Source organism: Leptodactylus fuscus, chromosome 1 (assembly GCF_031893055.1).
Source record: "Leptodactylus fuscus isolate aLepFus1 chromosome 1, aLepFus1.hap2, whole genome shotgun sequence".
NCBI lineage: Eukaryota > Metazoa > Chordata > Amphibia > Anura > Leptodactylidae > Leptodactylus > Leptodactylus fuscus.
The window spans coordinates 28,224,183-28,240,123 of record NC_134265.1 but is presented as its reverse complement, the minus strand read 5'-3'; the positions used below and the strand labels follow the sequence as shown (position 1 = coordinate 28,240,123).

General features: G+C 44.4%; 1 protein-coding gene across 2 annotated transcripts in view; it reads left to right on the top strand.

Annotated features, from left to right (window-relative positions):
• The window catches only part of DYM (dymeclin), a 232,536-nt gene that overhangs the window by 50,279 nt on the left and 166,316 nt on the right, over window positions 1–15,941 (top strand). For both annotated transcript variants that reach the window (XM_075268966.1, XM_075268958.1), the window contains exons 6-8: window positions 1,082–1,154; window positions 13,347–13,472; window positions 15,450–15,592. In XM_075268966.1, the coding sequence (XP_075125067.1) occupies window positions 1,082–1,154; window positions 13,347–13,472; window positions 15,450–15,592 (342 nt within the window). The remainder of the gene's footprint in view (window positions 1–1,081; window positions 1,155–13,346; window positions 13,473–15,449; window positions 15,593–15,941) is intronic.

Genomic DNA, 15,941 nt, shown 5'->3' with positions numbered 1-15,941 from the left:
TACAGAGGAGTAGTATTATAGTAGTTATATTCTTGTATATAGGAGGTAGTATTATAGTAGTTATATTCTTGTACATAAGAGCAGTATTATAGTAGTTATATTCTTGTACATAGGGGGCAGTATTATAGTAGTTATATTCTTGTACAGAGGAGTAGTATTATAGTAGTTATATTCTTGTACATAAGAGCAGTATTATAGTAGTTATATTCTTGTACATAGGAGCAGTATTATAGTAGTTATATTCTTGTACATAAGAGCAGTATTATAGTAGTTATATTCTTGTACATAGGAGCAGTATTATAGTAGTTATATTCTTGTACATAGGAGGCAGTATTATAGTAGTTATATTCTTGTACATAGGAGGCAGTATTATAGTAGTTATATTCTTGTACATAGGAGCAGTATTATAGTAGTTATATTCTTGTACAGAGGAGTAGTATTATAGTAGTTATATTCTTGTATATAGGAGGTAGTATTATAGTAGTTATATTCTTGTACATAAGAGCAGTATTATAGTAGTTATATTCTTGTACATAGGGGGCAGTATTATAGTAGTTATATTCTTGTACAGAGGAGTAGTATTATAGTAGTTATATTCTTGTATATAGGAGGTAGTATTATAGTAGTTATATTCTTGTACATAAGAGCAGTATTATAGTAGTTATATTCTTGTACATAGGAGCAGTATTATAGTAGTTATATTCTTGTACATAGGAGTAGTATTATAGTAGTTATATTCTTGTACATAGGAGTAGTATTATAGCAGTTATATTCTTGTACATAGGAGCAGTATTATAGTAGTTATATTCTTGTACATAGGGGGCAGTATTATAGTAGTTATATTCTTATACATAGCAGCAATATTATAGTAGTTATATTCTTGTACATGGGAACAGTATTATAGTAGTTATATTGTTCTTCTATGGGGAGATAAAATGTACAACCCCGTCATTGCTATGAAGTTGGGGTAGTTGTGAGATTCTCCTCCATGTTATCCTCTATAACGGTGTCATCTAATATGATGGTTCTGTCTGTGACTGTCTGACTAATGGATTATCCTCCTGTACCATTTCTATAACAGAATCTGACATAGAAGATCTTCTGGAAGAACTGCTTTGTTGCCTCATCCATCTCATCGTTGAAGTTCCTCTTCTGTGAGTATTCTCCATCTTGTAGAATTTATATTTTGGTGATTTCTAAATCTACCTGTTAAGCGTTTAGGATGAGGAATACGTAACCTTGGACGTTCACGGTGAACGAGTCAAAGACTGATTTTGGTAATTAAAGCAAAATAGATAAATAAAACCAGGACATGGATTTCTTTGATGTAACATTTGTATGGACTGTAGTTAATAATTAGAAATATATAGATGCCGCGCCCAGGCTTACGAGAGGCTCAGCCCGATGGCTGTAGGTGTTACCTATGTAATGTAAGGACGAGGCAGCTGGTGATCACTTATATTTCTATTTGATAAGAGGCAAACTCAATATACTAGTAATAGATGCAGATACTCAAGTAAGGCAAGGGTCACGATTTTTGTGTATTTACCTTGTGAAAAAGAAATATGAAGCTCGTAACAAAACCACATGAAAGCCCAGTGTAAGAAAAAAATCAATAATCAAAAATCAATAATAATGAGTGTAACACACATAATACAAATGAGGCCTGAAATAACCAACTAATGGTCAATGGGAATCTCCACCTTAACAAAGTGTCCATGATTAAAGGGGTTTACTGGGACTTTAATGATTAAAGGGGTTGTCCAGGATTTAGACCAGATACCAGGGTGACCAGGATGGGTGTAAAACAGAAAGGGAAAAAATAATGGACATACTCGCCTATTGTCAGTGCGCCATTGTCCAGTCCAGTTCTCTCCAGTGCTGGGACTTAATGTGCTGCAAGCCGAGAGGCCTAGTGGTCACTGGTAAGAATCTGGCAGAATATGTGTGATGTTACTGGTCCCTCTCCTGTGATCCCTGGGCAACTCTGCCTACAGTATGGCAAGTCCTTTCACTAATTGGAAAGGGGACCGTGATTGGACAGTGGAGCGTTGGGATAATGGAGTATGTCTTACCCCTTGTTCACATGTGTGTTTGTATTCGGTTCGGGGGAGTCTGCATAGGGACCCCCTGAACGGACTACTGAATGCACTTGCAAGCGCTGTGCAATGAAAGCACACAGATCCCCATAGACTACAATGGGGTGTGTGTGCTTGCCGCGAGATCTCTGCACGAGTCAATGTGGACAGGAAAGTAGATTGTGAAGCACTTTTCTATCTGCATGCTCCCTGCAGAGATCTCGCGGCAAGCACACGGACCCCATTATAGTCTATGGGGATCCATGTGCTTTTACCGCATAGATTCAAGTGCATTCGGTAGTCCATTTGGGCGTCCCCATGCGGAATACCAACGCAGATGTGAACGTGAGGTTATACCGAGACCGACATATAAAACTCCAGGTTATAAAGTGATAACTAGAGATGAGCGAGTACTTTTCGGATCAGCTGATCCGAACAGCACGCTCCATAGAAATGAATGGATTCACCTGGTACTTCCGCTTTGACGGCGGCCGGCCGCTTAACCCCCCGCGTGCCGGCTACGTCCATTCATTTCTATGCGAGCGTGCTGTTCGGAACGGCTGATCCGAACAGTACTCGCTCATCTCTAGTGATAACCTAAAGATCTTCTCAGCGTGTGAATCCAAGGAAGCGCAAAATGCAAATCCAGATTTCTGCTGTGTATTTTCTCCCCAAAACCTTAAGAGGGATATTTACCCCCAAATTGATTTTTCATACTCATGGCCCATCCACCGGATAGCTCATCAGTGTGTAGTCTGTCTCGGTGTGACATCTGAACCCTGCACAGATCGGGTGCTGGACGCTGCTAGTGGGCGGGCAGCGCCATTCTTATTATAGTAATAGAAATGGAGCCACAATCCCTTGGATGCATCGGAATAGTGTGAACATGCCCTAACTGTGTTAACGCTCCAGCACCTGAATAATAAGGTGCTTGCTATCACTTCACTTGCTCATGTATGAGGCTGACATGGTGGATTTAGTCCATTTGGATTGATTCATTGGACTAATGCTCAACAAAGTTGGCCAGTTATATTGTGTCTTATGTGTATATATCTATCTCTTATCCCCTCTCCTATAATCAGGTGTCTGTTTTCCACCCTCCATTATATCAGGGGATCCCCCCCCCCCCCTATATATATCTCATTCCCCGGAAATGACTATACAGATGGCTTTGTGCGCAGACATCCTGCCTCCATAGTACATAAATCCGCGGACTGCACGTCTTCACACCGCAGCCTGTGTTCTCTTCAATTTATGTGCGCTGCGCCCAAATCCCGAGAAGCCGCCCTCATTCCCTTCGCGCAGATGTAATAAATGTTTTTCTGATAAGCGGCAGTCAGATTTACTGTATGCTAAATGTGAGATGTAGAAATACATTAATAATGTCACAGGCTGCAGTCCACCGGCGTCCGCCCGCTCCTCCACTCTCTGCCCTGATAGACTGAAGTCTCAGCGGTGGGAGACGGAGACAGACTGGCCGGCTCTGCTGACAGCCTCCTGTCAGCCAGCAGATAAGAAACCACTAGGTCTACAAGAAAGCTGGAACTAGTATTACGTTACATTAAACATGACCAAAAGCAAAAGATATAAACACCATTACTCTAAGAACATGAACCGCAGGCCCCGTCCGCCAGATCTATGGCGCTGCTGACACATACATGATGTATGACTACTCCTCTGTATTACACGCATGTTGTCTGATCCTCTTCTCATTATCGTCTATCGATGTCTAGTGAAGGAATGTTTTACAGCGCCAGCCACAAAGTGTATTGTGTCCAGACATAGTGTGCCAACCACATTTGGGATGGTATTACATGTGGATGGGGTTCCCATCCAGTTACCAATTCATTGGTTGGCCTTTCTTGAACCCCTTTTCGTAGTTACTGACCACGGCCTACTGTGAGCATCTATGACACCTGTCATTTTTGGAGATTCTTAGACCCCCCCAGGTGTTACCATTCATATTTGTTCCTTGTCAAAACCTCTCAGACCCTTATGCTCATGTCACTGCCCAGGGAATGTCTAGTTGACCTTTTCTGGGAGCGTGGCGGTGGCCTGCTTTTTCAGGTGAACAACCTTTTCTTTGTGGAAGCCCAAAATCTTGCTTTCTATGACCCATATTCCAAAAAGTGAGGCAAGTGGCATGCAAAAAGTACACAAAGATGTAGTCCGTGGCAAGCCCTCTCTTGAAAGAGGATCCTCAACCTTGCAATCCAAAAGGACCTAAAAGGGTCGGGAACTAATGACTCACTGTGCCGAAGCTAAAGGAGACCCAACTTGCTCCTTGATCCACCTCAGTGTCTGCCAAGATGACGACAACTAGGCGCCCCCCACCTCCGCAAAAGCAGAGGTGGTCCAGAGTCGCAGGGAAGGAGGGAATCCAATGGCCACCCAACTCCTTGGCCTAGATCTGGGGAACCGTATCCCTATTGATCCATGAGACAAACGGTGACAAAACACAAAACTTAAGTGAGAAGATTGCTTTTGTAGTAGATCCCCGTCTTCCTGATGGATCTGAGAAAATTTCTCATTGTGAGGCTAGAAGACCCAACAAATACTGTTGAGTGTTCAGAAGTGTGGAGTGCCACACATATTGGGATCCAGTGGCCAGACCATGGCACCATATGGCTCACCATCGGTGCCATTCTGTCATCCACCAACCAGACTTAGCTACGACCACCAATAAGGACAGGTACTATACTGGATCTTGGCCAGGCAGAGAACTATTGATGGAAATGGGGTGTCTTATGAAGACAAAGCTCTGGCTTCTCCAGACTTCTCATCCCCGTTATATAGCCAGCTAGTTTGGGTCTTGTTTGGTGCCGAGGATTATGGTTACCGGACCCTCGCCCTGTCATAGTGACTGCTCCTCAATATCTTCACTGACCAGAGCGAACCGGCTGTAAGTGTAATGGTGGAGGACACCTAATCCTTGGTCTACCAGACTACAAACTGATGAATGCTCGAGACGTCCGACTCTGCGTCTCCCCAGACGTCACCTGGACTTGGCTGTTCACATGTCACATGGCTTACCCTCCAGCGTGTCCCCAGGCTTATTGTTGGTACACAATACACCCCCAATATTGTAATCCGCACCATTTATTTCCATCTTTTTTATTGTTTTTGTCTCGTCAATATGTGAAATATTTTTGGGAATTTTAAGTTGGATATGACTTTGAGAGGTGGGAGTGCAAGAAGCCTTAAAGTAGATCCTTCCATACTTTGGGAAACACGGAGGATTGGTTCATGGGCTCATGACTGATTCATCACATACAGTGTCCACCTCTGCTGTGTGTGTATAAATAAAGTTGATTGATCTTCCTTTTTGACATGCCATTGACTGCATTTGTTTTTGTTGCTGGCACCGCCGCCCCGCCCCCCATAACATCCAGCGCTGTGTTCTTGCCCTCTCCCCCCCACATGCCAATTGTTATATAAATGTGAGGTCAAAATACTAGGAAGCCGTCAGCGCTATATATCCTGTCCATGATTGCGGTATATTGTGCGAGGGACAATGTATGCGCTCTGCCATTGACACGGTGCCAGTTATACCACGACCTTCCTGTCGTCAGACCTTCACTTCCTTCCCATTCTCTTCGCTCTTTCCTCAGATAGTCGCTCATTATTTAGAATTCCTTCTATTTTAATATCTGAGGATTTTAGCTTTCCCTTTTATTCTATTTCAGGATGACGGGGAATGAAGGATTTCCTATTTTACGGGATAATAATTATTAGAATTAGAAAATGTTAAAATCGTTAACAAGAATTACCCATATTTTTTTTTTCTCCAGAATTGTTATATTGTAATCTTATCTCTGAATTGTGATGCCCCTCTGTTATTCCTCCTGGAAATTTATGAATAAAGGATAATGCTCAAGGGTGAGTGTGCAGGCAGTGGCTCTCCCAAGGGGACGTCCAACGATTGTAGAGCAGGTCATGTCGTCGAAACCCCTCCATAAAATTGAGTTCATCATGGAAGGTGACTAGATGACATTCAGATGTCCCCTAAGTGCGAGTACAAAATCTCCCCCGATCAGAAACCCAGCCATGATGTCCTTATTGTGGACAGGTTATTGTGCAGGGATGCTACATATATGACCTGACCACAATAAAGACATCATGGCTGGTTATCAGGAGGACACTACATGTATGAGAATATACCCGTACACAATAAGGACATCGTGGCTGGTTATCAGGAGGTGACACTACATATATGAGAAGACAACCCGGACACAATAAGGACATCATGGCTGGTTATCAGAAGGACACTACATGTATGAGAAGATAACCCGACCACAATAAGGACATCATGGCTGGTTATCAGGAGGACACTACATGTATGAGAAGAAAACCTGGCCACAATAAGGACATCATGGCTGGTTATCAGGAGGACACTACATGTATGAGAAGATAACCCGGACACAATAAGGACATCATGGCTGGTTATTAGAAGGACACTACATGTATAAGAAGATAACCTGACCACAATAAGGACATCATGGCTGGTTATCAGGAGGACACTACATGTATGAGAAGATAACCTGACCACAATAAGGAGGACATCATGGCTGGTTATCAGGAGGACACTACATGTATGAGAAGATAACCTGACCACAATAAGGACACCATGGCTGGTTATCAGGAGGACACTACATGTATGAGAATATACCCGGACACAATAAGGACATCATGGCTGGGATTCTGGCCCAGACCTTAGAAAGTTCCAGCATTTATGATCATAACCATTGGCAACCGATCAAGACTACAGATGTCACCAGTGAGGTTAGATCTCTACATCTCTGCAAAGGTCTATTGGAATCCTGGGTTTGAATCCTGCGAATGATGACCTCTCCAAGGAGTTTGTATGCCCTCCCCGTGTCTGTGAATTCCCTTTGGGTACTTCAGTTTCCTCCCAGAGACATACTAATAGGGATTTGAGATTGTGCGCCCTTCTTGGGACAGTGTTGACCATATCTATAAAGCGCTGCGGAATATGATGGCGCTATATAAGTAAGGGGGTGTTCACACTTTTGCCCGGGACACTCCGCTGGGGTTCCGCCCTCAGCCCCGAGAAACTGGACAGGGAACGGCTTCCTGGCGGTCAGCTGTAAAACCTATTCATTTGAATAGGTTTTATAAGCAAACCACCAGTATCCGCCTGCAACCTCTCTGCGAGGAAAACATTTGGGTTTTTTTTTATTGTTTTTTTTTATCGGACACAGTCGGACATGCAGCACTTTGTGTCCGTCCAAAAACAACCCTGTTTCCCCACAGAGAGTGTTGCGGACATTAAAGAGTCCTCATAGTATGTTGCAGAGCTCCAAATTAAATAATTAATTAACAGGCCTAGATGGGCTACCACCCATTGGGCCTGGAGAAGCTACACAGACACGCAGGTGATTGTGTATCAAGTGAGTTCTGATTTATTATAAGAAAAAGGTAGTTTAAATACATTACAGACAAAGAGCTGGCTTGGCTATTCTAATCAGGTACAACACGATTGGTTATAGAGATATAAGACAAGCCTGGCACATGACTATTGGCTGAGGTCTGCATATCATTATTACACTCCAACCTGGGATGACCTTTCTCATGACATGAAAAAGAATCTAAGATATTTATGTGTAAGCCAACATCATACACTAGTTCTAGATGTATATCACAGAAAGAGAGATAATGATCACGTACTGGTCCGCTCCGGCCTTGGGGCTAACGACCAAACAGGTTATTTGAACCGGTTTCTACACCCACCCTCAAAGATGACCACAAATAGATAAGGAGTTATAACCCAACCATTAACATTCCACACGCCTTATCTCCTAAAGGGGTCTCTTAGACTCTAAACAGACATCCTTATGAAGCTTAGAACAGAAAATGCTTACAAAATGGCTGACAGAATACAAGATGGAAGATGTGATCCTAACAAGAGGCTGCAGGCGGAAAGTCAGTGGAAAGAACATTCCCGCGTGGGTGACTTTTTCCTCTGCTGGTTTCAGTTTTAAAGGGGCTCTATCACCGGATTTTAGCAATATGAGATACACATATCCCTGAATAGCCTTACAAAAGGCTATTCAGCCCCCGCTAATCGTTTTATAAAAGACCGCCCCCTTGTAAAGTATCACCGTAAAAACGTATATGGAAATGATACTTACCATGCACGGTGGGCGTTGCGTGCACCCCTCCACGTCATTCTTCGTTGACGTCCTCCTCTCGTTTCTTCTTGGTAAGACGTCCTACTTCCCTTGCGATGTTCCACTTCCATCTTCCTCTGTGAAATTCCACGCATTCGCAGTACGGGTGTGCATTTCACTACACAAAAATGTGTAGCGAAATACGCGTATAAAGGAAGATGGGGGCGGAACATCGCATGGGAAGGAGGATGTCTCACCAAGAAGAAATGAAAGGAGGGCGTCATTGAAGAATGATATGGAGGGGTGCATATCCGGTGATAGAGCCCCTTTACAACAACAGACCCCTTGACGGGACCCTATTACATACAATGGGCTGCATATGTGACCATATTTTTAGCGGTCCGTCTGTCTATTGTTCTGATCCATAACATCAGAGCGGCAGGGCTAGTGCGAATGTATTATAAGGGTATATGGACACAACTGTGTGCATGCGCCAGTTCTGTTTTTGAATGGTACATGGATGATGCCGATGTTATCCCAATTGGGACAGTGAAGCTGGGTTCACACCAGCATTCGGTCTCCGTACTTAGGTTTCCGTCTTCTACCGGCAGAAGACGGAAACTTGTCAGACCAGCGAAACCGGTTTTGTGTCCGGTTAAAAAAAAAAAAGTTTCGCCACGGAGAGCGTAAAACGCTCGCAGACGCTCTAGGCCGGACACTTTTCGAACCCTTTCCAATGAATGGGTTTGAAATATGCCTGCAGGTTTCCGTTTCCGGCCCAGTTTCGGGCAGGAAACGGAAACCTGTATAAACGAAGACCGGGCGCAGATGTGACCGAGCCCTGAGATCCATTGAGCCCAGGCCGCACACAGACAAGTATCGGACCTGAGTTTTGCCCTAGACTTACAAAGACCACTGATAATAAACAGGCGTGTGTATAGGGCTGCTACAATAAACGAATCACCCGTGAAAAGACAAGTCTGAGAAGTTTGTGGCCATTTTACCAAATCGAAGAAGAGACTCGATCTTAAAGGAACCAAGGTTATAAAGGAGGACACGTGCTATTATGTATCATTCAGCCGCTGTGTACTGGAGGGCCGCTTTCCGTCTGCAGATTTCCGCCGCCTTTCCCCGGCGCACACATCACTGGTTTTGTTACATCGATGCCAGTGTTAGATAAATGTAATAATAATCTGTGATCTCTCGAGGCTTCTCGGCCACCATTGTAAGAGGAAAGCTTCAGTCATTTGTTGTGATACTCTGACAAATCTGCTTCCTCTTCCCGGCTCTGACTCCAAATGTCTCCGGGCTTGTCAAAATAATGTTCACTCTCTGTGTCCTGATGTCCCGGGGTGATAATAACACTTGTACAAGTTGTAAAAATGTGACCTGTATCCAAAAAAAAAAAAAAAAAGGTATGAAAACAGGTTATGTCCTGAGACGTGAGCTGTGTATACACACATTGTAGGCTGCCACTTACGTCTACTATCCAGGAGACCAAGCAGTCCTTGTTCTTAAAGGCAATTAATTGCCTGTTTAATTATTAATTAAAACCAGATATTAAAATATATATCATTTTTTTCCAATCTATTTTTATTTTCTGATTGTAGATTTTGTGTTTTTATTCTATTTTATATACATTATTATAGGGTGGTCCATCTTGCCCGAGGACCTTTGAAGTAATAGCTTCTGCTCTGCTGATAATGGCACCGTTGGAATTTTCTCTCTAGCCCCCACCCTTCCTGAGCAATCACTGCTGTTAGTTTTGGTGCCTAATATACTGTTTAGGCTCTGTACTGTCAGGAGGGCGGGGTCAGGCAGGAACAGACAAGGGGTGCGATTCTGAGCTCTGACACTGGTTGGAGCTCTGAATCACGCCCCCTGTCTGACACCGCCCACCTGATATTACTGAGCACATCAGGCACCAAAACTAACTGCTCTCGTTACTCAGGAATGGCAGGGGGCTAAAGAGAAATTGCCTTCTGTAAATTAGTGGAGGTGGTGTGAGGTCCTCTTTAACAGTATTTAGTGATCTGCTTTATGGGGCTGAGCTTCAGTACCAAGTACTGCCATTATACAAGGTGTGGCGCTGTGCTTGGTATTTAGTGATGAGGCCACCGCGTTTATCTGTTGGTGGGGGTCCCTGACCGATCTGATACCCAATAAATCTACCCTAGTTTTTCGGGTTCTGCCACTTCAGCACCTCACACCCTCTCTCCATAGTGTGATGAGACCCCTTCTCGTTGGTCTTGGTTCCTCTACCATAAGAGAACAGAAGCCGACTTCTTCCCGCCGCGGAGCCTGTAAACAGCACATTGCGATATAATTGCTGGACATGGGATAGATAGAACATGAATTTGGGATGATTTCAGGAGAATGTTTTCTTTGGAGGGAGCGCACAAGACGTCGGGGCCAGGCCGCGCTTCCTTCATCCCTCCCCCCTCTGGTAGTTTGATGGCAGCTCGGGGAATATCAGCCATGCTGTGACCTGAGCTGCACAGGAAGAGAACACCTAGTCCTGGAGAACAACCATTTAACTCAATTTCGGACTTTGGGAAAGTGATATTGAATCTTATTTTTCTGCAAAAACCAAACACTTTTTCCTTTCCTGTCCAATTTTTTTTTTCTCCTTGTTCAGACATAAATCTTGCAAATGAGTTAGAAGGTTTTCACACTTTACAGTATCTGTACGGACAGAGTCTACCCCATATAGACGTGTCCGTGCGGGGTAGGTGGGTGACGAAAAGACAGAGGATGCCCTGTGTTAACGTGTCTGTGCGGGGTGGGGTGACGAAAAGATAGTCTGTCCCATATAGTCGTGTCCGTGCGGGGTAGGTGGGTGATGAAAAGACAGTCTGCCCCGTATAGTCGTGTCCGTGCGGGGTAGGTGGGTGATGAAAAGACAGTCTGCCCCGTATAGTCGTGTCCGTGCGGGGTAGGTGGGTGATGAAAAGACAGTCTGCCCCGTATAGTCGTGTCCGTGCGGGGTAGGTGGGTGATGAAAAGACAGTCTGCCCCGTATAGTCGTGTCCATGCGGGGTGGGGTGATGAAAAGACAGTCTGCCCCGTATAGTCGTGTCCGTGCGGGGTAGGTGGGTGATGAAAAGACAGTCTGCCCCGTATAGTCGTGTCCGTGCGGGTTAGGTGGGTGATGAAAAGACAGTCTGCCCCGTATAGTCGTGTCCACGCGAGGTGGGGTGATGAAAAGACAGTCTGCCCCGTATAGTCGTGTCCGTGCAGGGTAGGTGGGTGACGAAAAGACAGTCTGCCCCGTATAGTCTTGTCCGTGAAGGGTGACTGGTACAATAGTGAGAGTGATGAATTTTCTGAGATTACAGATTTTTATAGCGGGGCAATTCTCTATAGCGATAGATTTATACCACCACCACTAGAGGGAACTGTAGAGAACACGTTGAACTTGAAACTAAGAGTATGTTCACATTTGCATCCGTAGGAGACTCCGTCACTGTCTCTGCCTGAAAATGGTGGATATAAAACTCCTTCACTTTGTTGTTTCAGTGGGGTCCATTGGGCTCTGTGTGTGGCCAATAGTTTTGTGGTCCACCTGTCCATTGCTCTGGTCCTCTAAAGCAGTGATTTTCAACCTTTTTTGAGCCACGGCACACTTTTTACACTTAAAAAATCCCGGGGCACACCACCAACCAAAATGGCACAAAATGACACTAAAACAGTACATATTATACATATAGTTAATAATATAGATTCTAAATGTATTTATACTCAGTGTGAAACCTGGGCCTGTTTCGATGAACACAAAATTTCATTATCATTCATTATCTGTCCCCAGATTCATGTCCTCTCCATGTCTGCCCCCAGATTCATGTCCCCTCCATCTCTGTCCCCAGATTCATGTCCCCTCCATCTCTGCCCCCAGATTCATGTCCTCTCCATCTCTGCCCCCAGATTCATGTCCCCTCCATCTCTGCCCCCAGATTCATGTCCTCTCCATCTCTGCCCCCAGATTCATGTCCCCTCCATCTGTGCAGACAGTGTACACATTAGACTTACCTTTCTCCTCGTTCCCTCGCTGCTCTCTCTCTCCGCGGTCTTGCTAACAGTTAGAGACGCGATGTGATGACGTAGCCAGACTACGGAGAGAGAGAGAGCAGCGAGAAGAACGAAGGGAACGAGGAGAAAGGTAAGTGTAATTGGGGAACTTTCCCCGCGGCACACCTGACCATGTGTCGCGGCACACTGGTTGAAAATCACTGCTCTAAAGGACCAAAGCAATGGGCAGCCGATGCTAATGTGAACTTGGCATAAGGCGCTCTCCACATCGGCGGAGAGTTTGGCAGAGTTCCTACGAACCCCAACTCCATCATCTTGCAATATCTGCAAAACCCCCCCAAAACAACAGACCCCCATTATTATCAATGGGGTCCCCCGGGATATGTTGTTGCCTGTCATTGATCAGGCTGTTTTACCGTTCATCTGGGCTTGCAATGGTCTAGAAGAGCGGAGACACAGATGCAGGTGTGAATATGACCAAACACAGTTTGAAGTAACTCCCTCTAGTGGTTGCTTACAGTATTCAGCTTGTTTATCTATTAAAGGGAATTCTAGAATTAATAATCGATAACTTATTATTAGGATACGTCAGAAATTGAAGATCAGCACATGGTTAACACCCGAGCACCTGGCAGAGCAGCTATTTGAAGGGAGCGCAGAGTTCGGATGAGCGCTGCGCCCTCTTCAGTACTTGCTATGCACAGTGTTATACCTTGTATAGTGGCTGTGCTAGGTATTGCAGCTCAGCCCTTTCACTTGAATGAGACTAAGCTGAAAACAGGCCATGTGACCGATGACATCACGTGGCCTTTGATGCGGAAGGCTAAGCTGCAATACCACGTTACAGCCACTATACAGTGTACAGCGCTGTGCTTGGTAAACAGTGAAGAGCTGATCGGTGGGGGTATCAGACCTCCATTTTGAGGATAGTCCATCTCCTTTAAGGTTTTCTGTGGTAACTCAGGTTACATGACATAGTGGATATTCCTTTGCTGTAGTATGACTTACAAGGTGTTACTATGGTCTCACATATGTGTACTCATACATGTAACGTAGGTACACGACCTCCCTGGAATGAGTACTACAATGACTGTGTTTTCTCTTTCAGTGATATAACTTACAGCATCCTGCTGGAGGCCGTCACTGCCCTGATAGTGCTCCTGTCATACCAGCTCTTCCGCAAAGAGATTATTCATGAAAGCGTCATCCACAATTACCTGATGCAAGGTCGCAGGTAAGTTACCATTATATACAGCACGCAGCCGTGACGTGTCCTGAGGGCACAGGATACATATGGATTACATGAGAGTCATTAGAAGGCTGCAATACAGCCTCAGCACAGGAAAATGTGTAATACCGGCGTGTTACCCCCTGTCATGTGATACCAGATGTCAGCGTGGTGTCAGTGTCTATGATAAGGGTTACATCCTGTATTATACTCCAGAGCTGCACTCACTATTCTGCTGGTACAGTCACTGTGTACATACATTACATTACTTATCCTGTACTGATCCTGAGTTACATCCTGTATTATACTCCAGAGCTGCGCTCACTATTCTGCTGGTGCAGTCACTGTGTACATACATTACATTACTTATCCTGTACTGATCCTGAGTTACATCCTGTATTATACTCCAGAGCTGCGCTCACTATTCTGCTGGTGCAGTCACTGTGTACATACATTACATTACTTATCCTGTACTGATCCTGAGTTACATCCTGTATTATACTCCAGAGCTGCACTCACTATTCTGCTGGTACAGTCACTGTGTACATACATTACATTACTTATCCTGTACTGATCCTGAGTTACATCCTGTATTATACTCCAGAGCTGCGCTCACTATTCTGCTGGTGCAGTCACTGTGTACATACATTACATTACTTATCCTGTACTGATCCTGAGTTACATCCTGTATTATACTCCAGAGCTGCGCTCACTATTCTGCTGGTACAGTCACTGTGTACATACATTACATTACTTATCCTGTACTGATCCTGAGTTACATCCTGTATTATACTCCAGAGCTGCGCTCACTATTCTGCTGGTGCAGTCATTGTGTACATACTTTACATTACTTATCCTGTACTGATCCTGAGTTACATCCTGTATTACACTCCAGAGCTGCACTCACTATACTGCTGGTACAGTCACTGTGTACATATATTACATTACTTATCCAGTACTGATCCTGAGTTACATCCTGTATTACACTCCAGAGCTGCACTCACTATACTGCTGGTACAGTCACTGTGTACATATATTACATTACTTATCCAGTACTGATCCTGAGTTACATCCTGTATTACACTCCAGAGCTGCACTCACTATTCTGCTGGTACAGTCACTGTGTACATACATTACATTACTTATCCTGTACTGATCCTGAGTTACATCCTGTATTATACTCCAGAGCTGCACTTACTATTCTGCTGGTACAGTCACTGTGTACATACATTACTTATCCTGTACTGATCCTGAGTTACATCCTGTATTATACTCCAGAGCTGCGCTCACTATTCTGCTGGTACAGTCACTGTGTACATACATTACATTACTTATCCTGTACTGATCCTGAGTTACATCCTGTATTATACTCCAGAGCTGTGCTCACTATTCTGCTGGTACAGTCACTGTGTACATACATTACATTACTTATCCTGTACTGATCCTGAGTTACATCCTGTATTATACTCCAGAGCTGCGCTCACTATTCTGCTGGTACAGTCACTGTGTACATACATTACATTACTTATCCTGTACTGATCCTGAGTTACATCCTGTATTATACTCCAGAGCTGCGCTCACTATTCTGCTGGTACAGTCACTGTGTACATACATTACATTACTTATCCTGTACTGATCCTGAGTTACATCCTGTATTATACTCCAGAGCTGTGCTCACTATTCTGCTGGTGCAGTCACGGTGTATATACATTACATTACTTATCCTGTACTGATCCTGAGTTACATCCTGTATTATACTCCAGAGCTGCACTTACTATTCTGCTGGTACAGTCACTGTGTACATACATTACTTCTCCTGTACTGATCCTGAGTTACATCCTGTGTGGTTATGGTGTTGGTCACCTTACTTTGCTTTCCCTATAGCAGGGATTCTCCGCTAGTGACCCATTTCACCATTAGGGATGGTTAATCTTATGGATTTTCCATCCTTCTAGTCATCCTTCTCTCTTCCTTGTCTTGCAGTCTTCCTTACACGAGTCGACTGGTGAAGACGTTGCTGTATAACTTCATCAGGCAGGAGAAGAGCCCCCCACCGGGATCTCACGTGTTCCAGCAACAGGCAGATGGGGGCGGTCTACTGTATGGCCTGGCCTCCGGTGTGGCAAGTAAGTTATACACGTGTGTGTATAGATATATTTATACAGTATTGTACGTCAGGGACTCCGCTGTTGCTTGGGATGAAGTTGGTGCACAGTGCTGCTCCTGACCAGGCATTGCAGCTCAGTCCCAAGTGAATACTTTATATGTAGCTCTTAGCCTGGAGTGACTGGTGAGTGTTCATTGATTAGACTCCAATAATCCCAGTGGTATTCCATCAGTATCTTTCATTGGAAGACCACCCTGTACGTATTGGAGAGGCCATACTTGACATTGCAGCTCAGCCCCATTTACATGAATAGGACAGATCTGCAGCTGTATCACGTGACCAGTGAATGTGATGTCATCAGCGCAGGG